The sequence below is a fragment of the Glossina fuscipes genome, unplaced genomic scaffold (assembly GCF_014805625.2).
Source record: "Glossina fuscipes isolate IAEA_lab_2018 unplaced genomic scaffold, Yale_Gfus_2 1, whole genome shotgun sequence".
Taxonomy (NCBI): domain Eukaryota; kingdom Metazoa; phylum Arthropoda; class Insecta; order Diptera; family Glossinidae; genus Glossina; species Glossina fuscipes.
The window spans coordinates 32834809-32846834 of NW_023998415.1; the positions used below are offsets into that span (position 1 = coordinate 32834809).

A 12026-nucleotide genomic window follows, 5' to 3' on the forward strand; every position below is an offset into this window, starting at 1 on the left:
GTATAAGGAATCTATCGCAACTCCTTTTGACTTATCCGAACGGATAACCTTAGATAGTTTCAGAAAATGATTCAGGATCAATCGATATAATAAAAACCAAGTCTATTTCAAGTTTTTCTCGAGGTTGAATACATCCGCACAAATAGTGGATATACGTACAAAACATGCAATGTTAATGGCGTCTTGAGAATTTCTCTTTGCCAGCAAACGTCAAAAGTATCTTTTCCCTTCAATGAGGGATTAAACATAAAACCAAACTTCAAATGTCTTGCGAAAGCTAATGCATTCGAAAATTGGTTCGAATCCCATGTATGGGAAAAAAAAATCTCCCCTTCAAGCGGTATAAAGAAGATATCATACATCACGTACACATTCATATATCTCTTGCACTTTCACTATTTACTACTGCTTAACTGCCCGTTTATGCAAACACAAGCAGCAATTTATCAAAGATGTTATCAATGATGGAATCTATAAAATCTTACATAACTTTCCTTATATTTTCATCAATATTGCTGGTTGGTGCTGCTGGCCTCGCCAATCGCTTTATTGCATTTATTGCCGCCATCTAACAAAACCAATTAACCACTCAATCAATAAAAACAACAACATTGATTCACAAAAAAAAAAAAAAAAAGGTATATGCCATGGCCAGTGGATGCTTTGCAACGTGTTGCTGAATATTTTATTAGCTCCATGAATTTACATCAACCGGAAGAGATAGAGGAGCAGGTGGTAACAGAGACAAAGTCTCGAGAATCCGCTGAATCGGAAAAAAGCTTAGAAGAAGTTCAAGAAATCGTATTGAGTGATTTGGAAAACGAATTGGTACAAGTAGTAATGTATTTCAATCGATCCGTTGTAGCGGCAAGCGAAAAGTAAGCGAATACAAAAAACACAATAGACGTTAAGTTTTTTTTCCATTTCTTTCATTTTTCTTCTTTTTCTTTTTTTTGTTTTTTGCTTCTGTCCTCTTTACCAGATGTTATACAGAGTTAAGCAGAAGGAATTATGTAACACCTTCGTCGTATTTGGAAATGTTGAAAGCATTTAGATCGTTTTACAAAAGAAAACTGGAGGAAATAACGCGTCTAAGGGATCGGTAAGAGAAGAAGAAGGAAACGCGACAAAATTTAAATTTAAAATGTAACTAAAAAAATGTCCATATCCAATATCATCCAGTTATACGACAGGTTTGGAAAAATTGGATTTTGCTGCTGCTCAAGTAGGAGAAATGCAAGCAAATTTATATGAACTGCAGCCGAAACTGAAAGTGCTATCCGAAGAGACGGAACGTATTATGGTTAATATTGAACGGGAGACTGCTGAGGCTGAAAAGAAGAAAGAAATCGTCGGTGCTGACGAAGCAGCCGCTAACGAGGCGGCCGCTGCTGCCCAGGCCATTAAAGATGATTGCGAAAGTGATTTGGCTGAAGCCATACCGGCCTTGGAAGCGGCTCTCGACGCCTTAAATACTCTTAAACCTGCCGATATTATTATTGTAAAATCGATGAAAAGTCCACCGTATAGTGTAAAGTTAACTTTGGAAGCTGTATGCGTTTTAAAAGGTATTAAGCCAGATCGTAAACCGGATGCCTCGGGCCGTATGGTGGAAGATTATTGGGCTGTCTCGTTGCGTATGGTCAGCGATATGAAATTCTTGGAATCGCTTAAAACATTTGATAAAGACAATATACCGCCGCTTATTATGAAAAAGATAAGAGAACGGTATGTCTACTGCGTACGATAGATACGTTCATGTCACAACATAAAACTAAATAAGAAATTTCCTTCATAATTTTATGCAGATACGTAGCCGATCGAGATTTTGTACCGGAAAAAATTAAATCAGCTTCGACGGCCTGCGAAGGTCTCTGTCGTTGGGTGCTTGCCATGGACGTTTACGACAAAGTGGCACGAATTGTTATGCCCAAGAAGGCTGCTTTGGCTGAAGCCGAGAACGATTTGGCCTCGCAAATGGAAAAACTAAATGCCAAACGTGCCGAATTGCAAATTATTTTAGATAAGCTACAAAAACTCAATGATTTCTTTGCCGAGAAATCGCGTCAAAAGAAAGGCTTAGAGGATGAGATCGAAAATTGCGAAAAGAAATTAAATCGGTAAATATATAGCCTGTTTTCTTATACTTACAACACAAGTGCTTAATATAATAAAACTCGATAACATATTTAACATCCCTTACCCCCTATTCGCACACGCAACATAAATATTGACCTAGAGTCAACAGTTTGCAACACAAGCCCTGTTTTGTTGTTCAAAAGGATTATTGTAAGTTTATAACACAACATTTTGCGCCTCCTATAAAAACGTTCAAAGTTATGCTTTGAAGAGCAACAAAAAAAAAGAAATCAAAATCTACGCTGCATTCAAGTCGAAGATAAAATGTGTGAAACAAAACACACATAAAATCTCTGCAATATGTAGGCAATATAATGTAATCAAATCCGTTTACGAAAGGAGAAAGAAAATTACACGCATGCCATCCAACACGCGGGAGCATATTGAACGTTACGAACATTACGACGGTCCTTAGGGAATATATCTTTTGTTTATTGGAGGAAGAGGAGAAAGTTGCCTTCAATAAACTATTTATTGAAATTGAGTAAATAAAATTTAGCCAGAAACGGCATAAATTAACTTCAATTTATTATTATAGAAAATCACCTGAAGTGATTAGGTATTAATTGAAATGAACATAAGTGCAGCATGGGCGGCATATTGGCTCGCTCTAACAAGATCATCACAAGAGCTGCTCCCCCTAAAATCTTATTAAACAAATTTTCCTTCCCATAGAACAAAAATGAAAATTATTTTCGATATCACTTTTTGTAGAACTTGCGTAACATGCATGGCTCTTAACGAGAGCAGAGTATACATATATGCGAATTTTCTTCTATCTCTTTTTTCTTTGCCATAGCTGGCATAATAGGAAAAAGTGTATTGATTCTATTCTTCCTTCTGTAATACTTAGCTAGCTATAGAGCATCATAAATTACAATATGTTCGCCTATCGCAAATAAAATAAATTAAAGTAAAGTGAAAATATGAAAATGAATCGGTCGCACGTAAAAACGAGAAGAAAACTGGAATCGTTTTTACAATATTCATCACAATTACAATAAACCCAAGCGATTTGCATACATTAGCTCCATTTATGATGAACGTCGTAGACGTATGCAATTGTCTATTTTATTATCTACATAAAGGGCATTAAGGCTTTTGTTGACTGATCTATTCTCGCTATTCATTTCATTGTTTTTCTCGTCACATTCCATACGCAGAGCGGAAAAATTGCTTGGCGGTTTGGGTGGAGAAAAAACGCGATGGGGCGAAGCAGCTCAAAGTCTTCATAAATCCATAAGTAACATCGTCGGTGATGTGCTTTTAGCTGGTGGATGTACTGCATATTTGGGCTTTTTTCCAACCGAAGTAAGTATAAAAATCAAACAAAAGTACCAAAAAAACAAAAAAAACAAAAAAAACAAAGAATTCATATTTGCCTTTGGATACGACCGCTCATCTAGGCTAAATAACATAATGGTTGCAATTTTACGCTCACTTTGATTCCATTTAGTGAGACTATTAAGATGAAATTTTTACAACAACAAAATAACATATCATTGGATGTAATGTAATATGAAGATATTATTTGCATTTATTTTTGCCAGCCCCTACTTAATCCCCTTCCCCTTCCTGAGGACATTCCCTTCCACACTTCTTTTGTAAACCGAATTGAGAAACATTGAGTTTCTTTTTTTTTGTTCAAATTTAACGCAAAATTGATAGACGAATACTAAGGCATTACCTAAATGACACAATGATTCTGCTGAATTCCTCCGATTTCAAAAAAATTACTTCTGTAAATATATTTTGAGGAATTTTTGTCTCTCGTATTTTTCGATGTCATACATGCAGTGATAAAATTAGTATATCGGCGTTTCTGATTCGATGATAGACACAATAATAAAAAAAAAAAACAAGAACGGATTATCATCGGCATCGAGCAATATCTCACTATACGAGTTATTAACAAACGAACTAAAAAAAAAAAAAGAAAAACTGAAAATGTACAAAATCCTAAGCCGTCACTTACAGGCTCGTCTATGGCATATGTGTACAGAAATAATACAGTTATACAAACAGTTACTTTTTCTCACTTTTCCAATTTTAAGTTTTTTGTTTTTTTTTTTTTTTTTTGTTATAGTTTTCTCGAGCCCACCTATTGCCAATTAGTTTTGCAAAACAATGCTTTCTGTCACTTATCCTTCTTTTTTTTTTTTTTTTTCTTTTTAGATTTTTTTTCAATTCCAATTTTTACCATCACATGCACTTTTTGTTTATACGTGCACGTCAAGTTATCAGGTGACTTGAAAAGCATTGTGTTTTTTCCGGTTTTTCTTCCCTTTTCTTTTTGTTGTTGTTGTTGTTGTTTTTTTTTTTTTTGTTTTTTTTTTGCGTTAAAAAGCAAACACACACAATACTGAATAGAATACCATTCTAGCATATATGTGTAGATGTGTAGGTGTAGGTATGGAGTTTCGTAGATGCACTCATGCATATATATGCACATATACCAGGCTGTCTGTCCATCATATCGGATTTTGTTGGTTTTAATCTTGCGTGCTTTTGTGTTGTCAATCAAATTGAAATTAATTACTGTCACGCATTTTGCATCATCCGCCAAACCAAACATAACAACCGTACTTATGTATGCACACCATCGCAATTACATACAGATATATTCACATGGAATTACATAGCACTTATTGACTACCTATGTCTCTATGCGAGAAAGCAAGCATATGAATTTGTATATGTCTGCGACAGTTGCAGTATTGTTACGTAAACGTACTGTCAATGATATTGATGATGTCGCCATAGTTGAACGCTATGAAAGTGCAAGACAGGAGAAAAACGCTAACCCGAATGCTACTATATGTTTGTTTTGAACGGAATTAACTATAGCTGCATTCATAGACAAATGTCTACACAGATTTAAATAAAATAAATGTAAAGCTAAAGTTAATGCTCAATAATCAATAGGTAAAAATGGCACGAATCGGAATGACAGCAAATATTGGATACACATTAACAATGATTTTCCCGCTTCATTAATTACGATACACTCTTCTATACGACATTATAAGGATTTAACCTACATTTGAGAGCTTTTTCAGAGCTTTGATTATTAATTAACGCTTCTTCAAAACCACATCAATCTCTCACATCATCTTATTTAGAAAAGTTATTTGCACGCAGTCTAAATGCATTCTCAAAACTTATTGCATTGGAAAGAATTGAATTTTTGCCAACTACTTTCTTACCTACTCAGGCGGATAAAACGCAATTAATAGAGCAGGGTTCTCTTCTTCTCTCATCAAGGGCAAAAATAATAATTTTAAAGATTGAACTGGCAAAAGTCCAGCTTATAGAATAACCAAGTCTTTCAGAATAGGCCCTAAACAACTACTACCGCAATAAATTAACAAATATAGTATCATCAGTAGTGCACCGTCAGCCTGCGTATAATTTCATGCGCCAGCTGTAGAGCAGTATTGTTTACGATGAGATCGTATGAATATGCAAGTGACGAAAGCGGGCTTTTTTTATTTTCCTTTTTACTCAATAAACAAAAGAATAACCCAAAAACACGCAAAAAAAAAAAAAAACAAAAAAAACAAATAACAATAACAACGAAACGATATAAGTCTTGTACATACGCTTTCATAATAAACAAAATTTTAATGGACATATGCATACCTCAGATAACGTTTAATTAATGACTTTTCTAAATAAAGCAATGGTTATGTCTTTCGTATGAATTATTTAGTTATTACATAAAAATCGCTTTCATCCGACTTCGTATTAGACCAAGTTCGTACCACTCCATCCGTCCATTTTTAAGACAACATTGGCTTTATTTACAATTCTTTTAGGTTTTGCGTACAAATTATTTACAGAAATTTGCTGTGTAGATGCAACGTTTTAATGCTACTTCTGTCTTCGTCCATATAAATGTTATGACTCAACTCTCTTGACTTGCCGTGCTCTTCGGAAATATTCTGCTAACAAGCAAGAAACCAGAAGAAGAACTCTTCGTATTGTGATATTTTTATATCAAATCTCTTTTTCCGCAAACTCTTCTTAATCATTTTGTCAATCGTCAATGATGTCAATGCATTTGCATCTGATTTTCCAATTTTACAAATTTCATTTTCTAGAAGTTTTCGACTAATGTTCATGTTGTATCAAATATGATTTGTGGAGTGGATTTTCGTGATATAGTAAAGCAATTATTTTTTCAGTATCGCGTTTACATACTTGAAGACTGGAATGAATTGTGTGTAAAGCGGAAAATACCGTGTTCAGAGAAGTTTTCATTGGCTTCGACTTTGGGTAATCCGATGCAAATTCGAGCTTGGTCTTTAGCTGGTCTACCTTCCGATAACTTTTCAGTGGAGAACGCCATCATTGTCAGCAATTCGAATCGTTATTCATTATTGATAGATCCTCAAGGTATGTCCAATTTCTGTTTTCTGTTTTTCTTTCCACTAATTTTAATTTAATATAACTATTCGGTTATTCTATTTATTATTTATTAACAGTACAAGCTAATAAATGGATAAAAAACATGGAAAAGAAAAATAGTCTGAAAGTGATTAAGCAAACTGACGCGAATTATATGCAAGTACTTGAGCTATGCATTACATATGGTACTCCTGTACTAATTGAGAATGTTGGTAAGTATCGTAAATATCGAGACTTTTTACATTACATTTACTTACAAAGAGCAAATGTTCTTAAGTTTAAAGGATCTCGCTAAGAAACTGGCATAACATGTAAAATTGGTGAACTTGCATTAGTGCATACTGTACATACACCAATTGTGGTAGAGATGTATGCGTAACATTCAGAGGGACTTGAGATTGATTTATATATATATATATATAACGATTCAAGTTTGTCTGTCTCTCTGTCTGTCCAATTATTCAGATATTTTCATAAAATTTGATATACCGACGTATGGTGGCCCAAGGGCAAACTCTCGCAAATCCATATAGGTCAAGTTTAATCTATTTAAGTTCCATGTCAAATTACTCTTAAGAACTAATTTTCTTGTATGAGACACTGACCTTTTCATTATGTACAAATCCAATTTTCCTGGCATGTACGGGGTACATGCCGAAGTGTTCAAAAACTTACCTCACACAATCTTTGAAGCTTCTGACACCCAATTAGGATCTCGAAATATTGTTACTCATCTTACTGAAAATTACATTATTTTTCCATTAAACCACTTCTGACAATATGCTGCTATATGAGAAGCGGCCCAAATTATTTTCAATACCATTCGCCCTCGGGCCAAAACATATCGTACCGTACCGTATATTATGAAAATGTTTTAAAATTACGACCTAGAGGTTTGAACACAAAGATACATGGACAATTTTCAAACGGACGAGCGGACGGACAAGCCTAGATCGTGATCAGAAGATGATTCTGGACTAATGGATATGATAAAAATAAATTCTTTCGTGCGTTACATACATTCGCACAAACTTAATTCACCCATAAATAAGCAGATATTTTTAGAAATTTCTCATTTCTAATTGCACCTATCTATGCATATGGTGGATACGTATGCGTTTAAAAGTTCATAAAAGCCAAAGTTATTGAAGCTCTAAATTTACGCCTTTGGTTGCGTAATTTAACGCCTTTATTTAGATAATGAGCAAAATATCAAAATGCATTTAAAATGAAAAGAATTAAAATCAAATCTGTATTAGCGCATCGCTCTTAGCACATTAACTTGAGTAAAGACAGATTCATACACATAAACATACACATACACATAGCACAGAAAATTCGTGCTAAAGGGAATTAACTATTTTTATATTTCTTTTGCTTTTTTGCACTAATTTTTAATGCAAAGTTTTTCATCGCTTCATGTTCTCAAATACATTTCGGTGTACTGTGGTTTTCTTTCTTATCCGATTACAAGGTTTTATTTTATTTTTTTTTATTTTTGTTTTTGTTGTTATCCCATTTTCATGGCTTGCTAAACGATAGTACAGCTAATCTATTGAAAATAACTTCAAAAGGTTAATGATGCAAAGAAATGAAGCATAAATGATTTTAACTTCAAGCATTAAATACGAAATTAAGTACAAGCTTGAACAGGTAAGCATTCATGCAACAGTGTATTAACGGACCAATGCGCCTTAGGCGAAATTATCGTTAATATCACGGAACAATTATTAAAAAATGTTAAATAAAAAAAAAAAAAATCGCTAAAACAAACCCAAACTATTTTCCCCATAAGAGCGTGAACTACACAAAATGGCTAGAATGTTAGTTAAATAGATATGTAGATACTCGATATTTCAACTAAAGAAATTTCTCGTCACTGTGCCCTGACGATTCTTCAATTTTTTATGTCTTATCAACGGTTTACTTAAACGCTTGACTTGTATTTCATCCTCAAATTGAAGCAGTATACTAATGGAATCCTATTCTTCAGGTTGTTCCATAAAATTGATGGCATGACGCGATGGTAGCTCACGTTCACATGGTGCGAGCCTCCAATTCCCATGCTGCCGATCTGAGCTCCGGGTCTAGCAATATATTGCATTTTATGTAAAAGCTTTCTAGTCCTCACTAGTTACGAAATCAGATGATTTTGCACATTAACGAAGATAACGGACCAAGTTTGAGCCACATTGATCCGTTGGATTTGATATATAATTTGAATTCGTAGAACAACATCATCTTGTACATAGGATCTTATCTCGGGGCATTCTATTTTCATTTCCCACACTTGTGTTATTGGCTTGGAATCATTCATTTTATTATAAGGTGTATAAATTTATGAACGCTGTCTCCTTTTTCCGGATACAGGGTTCATTTTCGCTGAGAGTGCTCGAGGGTATCGTGCAGACTTCCTCCCCAATGTAGTCATCTACTCAAGACGTCCAGTAAGCAACCAGTAGATTGTAGAGAAGCTAACGATAGCGTACTGTCAGGGTTTCGAACGTAGCTGAGTTGATTACTTCTCTTAGTACAATAAATCCATAAGGTGGGTAGTAGGGATAGGTAGGAGAAAAATTCCAAACCCAAGTGTGAAATTACGAACATAATGATACGCGCATAATTCGCCGATAATTCTAAAGCATGGCTTGAACTGTGCGGAATCCACACAGTCGCATGTGCCGTGCTTTGGCGGTTAGATGTGACAGCATTGGTTAAAGTGGAGATTGGTGCTTGTCAAGATCTTTCGGTGGAACGCTTGCATGTTGACATACCATGTGGAAACATCGGTGGAAGCTGGTATGCCCAATTACTTTTTGAAGGCTGCAAGTTAACCAATGTGTGAGGCCTGAAAGCTTCGGTGCGGCCCTGCGGATGGCTGTGATTACCCCCAAATGCAAGGGGATTAAATAAGTAGTGGTGCTTGATAGGCTTCGCCCTTTCCAGAGGGGAAGATTTGAACCGTACCTGAACTTTCAATCTGGCACCCGGTCCTTGAAATATGCCCTCACGCCAAATGCAGACGTTAAACATCTATACAACTCATATGTAAATCTTCGCAAATATTCGAATACTTTTTTTAAATTGAAATCAATTGTCAATTGAAAGAATTGTCGCACCGAGAAAGTCTATAACAAATGTATCGACATAATCTAAAAGGCATGAAACGAAAATTCTATAAATGCTGCCATCTGTTGAGTATTGTACTTAGCACCCTACTAGTGATAATAGCAGGTAATAAACTTATTACTAAGGAAAGCGTTTTGATGGATGGAACGTTCAAATGCATCTCTCGATAATTCGGGCGATGCGCTCGCTTGATCATCAGATTTCTCTGCATCTTTGGTATGAAAATTTTTCAGGGCAGAAGATAGTTCATCGATTTTTACATTATAGCAATTGCACACTTGCACATTGCGAGCCAATTTCAAAGTATATCGAGTCATAAGAAATGCGCCTTGGAGAACGTGTACTGAAAAAAAGTTTGTTCGAAACCGCAATCAGAAATATTATATGTTTTAGTTACGTTTACTTTCGCAGCAAAGAAATGGATGAACAACACACATATTATTGATAAATGGCTATTATTACTTTCTTTTTTTTTTAAAGGCGAAACACTGGATTCCAATTTAACTCCAATTTTGGAAAAGAATGTAATTAAACATAAAGGAGGATATGTTATCAAATGCGGTGATCAAATGATTGAGTACAATAGCAATTTTCGTCTTTATATAACAACATGTTTGCGTAATCCTCATTATTCGCCCGAAATAATGGTTATGGTAAGTAAATTAATGCTAAAGCTTTACATAAATTTTTGTTAGATATATAAGTGAATCACAAGCAAGAAACATACGTAGCCGTACAGGTCAGGTAACCATGTAAAAGTGCGGATAGGTAAACTAAAAATATATTAAATTTATATCATTTGTGTGGTGTAATAAAATAACGACACATATATATGTGCACACGTACCCACACACACACACACACACACGTGTATATTGTAATTCTGCTAAAAAGTAAATTGCTACAGGTAACCAAATACTTAAAAGTCATCGAATGTATATTATATATATATATATATATAAATGACATAATGACTTTGATAATGATAATGGTGATGTTAGAATATGTAAATTTTCAAACATTACCCCCATTTTATTGCTTTAAAAAACGAATACCGAAAGTTTGAAAATTCATCCATCCACAAACACGGGGACACAGGGATATATGTGCGCACACAAACCTATGCACATACAAACAGCATCTATACATATATATGTAATATGACGAAAAATTTTACTGCTGATGTTAACAATTTGAAACAGTTTTCACAAAATGAACAAAATGAACACATTGAACAAAAAGAAACATTAAAATCAAACACAAAATGGAAAAAAAAATAAGAAAAAAATATTTTCATTTTTCCAATTGATTTAAATGAAAACTTTGTTTATGGTTATATTCTAAGTTACTATTGTTGTTTTTATTCTCGTTCTTTTTTTTTTTTTTGTGTCGTTTTTCTATTTTCCTCAAACAAGGTAACCGTTATAAATTTTATGATAACCGAGCAGGGTTTGCGTGAACAATTATTAGGTACCGTTGTGGCTCACGAACGTCCGGATTTGCAGGAGAAAAAGGAACAATTGATTATTGAATCGGCAAAGAATCGCGATGATTTGTATACAATTGAATCGAAAATTTTAGAGGTAAGCACGTTCTACAATATATATATATACTTTCCCTATTTCTCTCTCTCTCTCACTCTCTGTCCCCCTCTCTCTCTCTCTCTCTCTCTCTCCTATTAGAAATCTTTCAATTTCTATTCGTGCTTAGGTTAATTTATAATGTTTTGTTTCAGTTTAAGTGAATTTTTCCAATTTCAATTATCGTTTTTATACTCTGTATGTGCACAGTTAGCTGTATAAACAAAAACACATTCACGTGTATGAACGCAGTTTGTATATACATGTTTATTGTTTGCTCTTCTTGTTTGCTATTTCAATGGGGGATTGTTATAGTGAATTTTATACTTTTCAATTTTTTATAAACAACATCACGATAAGTTATTATAGGTTAGTTATGCGGTTTACACATCATTGTAAGTAAAAACTTTTTGTGAAGATCTCGTATGCTGGATAACGTAAGAATATATGTTTACATAAAACTGATAACGTAAGGGTTTCGCAAGATATTAAATCTCGTGCGTAAAAACTTTGATGAAATTTCTTAAATCTTACAAAATTCCGAGACATGTTGAGAATTTAAACTTCGGATAGCATAAAGCACAAAATATATTTAGGCAAGAAAGTGTATGCAGAAATAATAAGTTAAAAAAAGCTGATATAATGAATATATATGTATGAATAAATAAGTGACTTATCCGAAATTCGTGTTATACTTGGTATAATTCTTTAGAAGTTTGTTATATATATATATATATATATATATATATATATATATATATATATATA

At 34.0% G+C, this 12026-nt stretch overlaps 1 protein-coding gene across 1 annotated transcript in view; it reads left to right on the plus strand.

Moving 5' to 3' along the window:
* Positions 1 to 12026, plus strand: part of LOC119632657 (dynein heavy chain 3, axonemal) — a 108988-nt gene that overhangs the window by 77994 nt on the left and 18968 nt on the right. Inside the window, exons 43-51 of the mRNA XM_038025673.1 lie at positions 639 to 878; positions 983 to 1102; positions 1183 to 1728; positions 1809 to 2120; positions 3303 to 3450; positions 6327 to 6537; positions 6627 to 6761; positions 10159 to 10331; positions 11094 to 11261. Coding sequence (XP_037881601.1) covers positions 639 to 878; positions 983 to 1102; positions 1183 to 1728; positions 1809 to 2120; positions 3303 to 3450; positions 6327 to 6537; positions 6627 to 6761; positions 10159 to 10331; positions 11094 to 11261 — 2053 coding nt within the window. The remainder of the gene's footprint in view (positions 1 to 638; positions 879 to 982; positions 1103 to 1182; positions 1729 to 1808; positions 2121 to 3302; positions 3451 to 6326; positions 6538 to 6626; positions 6762 to 10158; positions 10332 to 11093; positions 11262 to 12026) is intronic.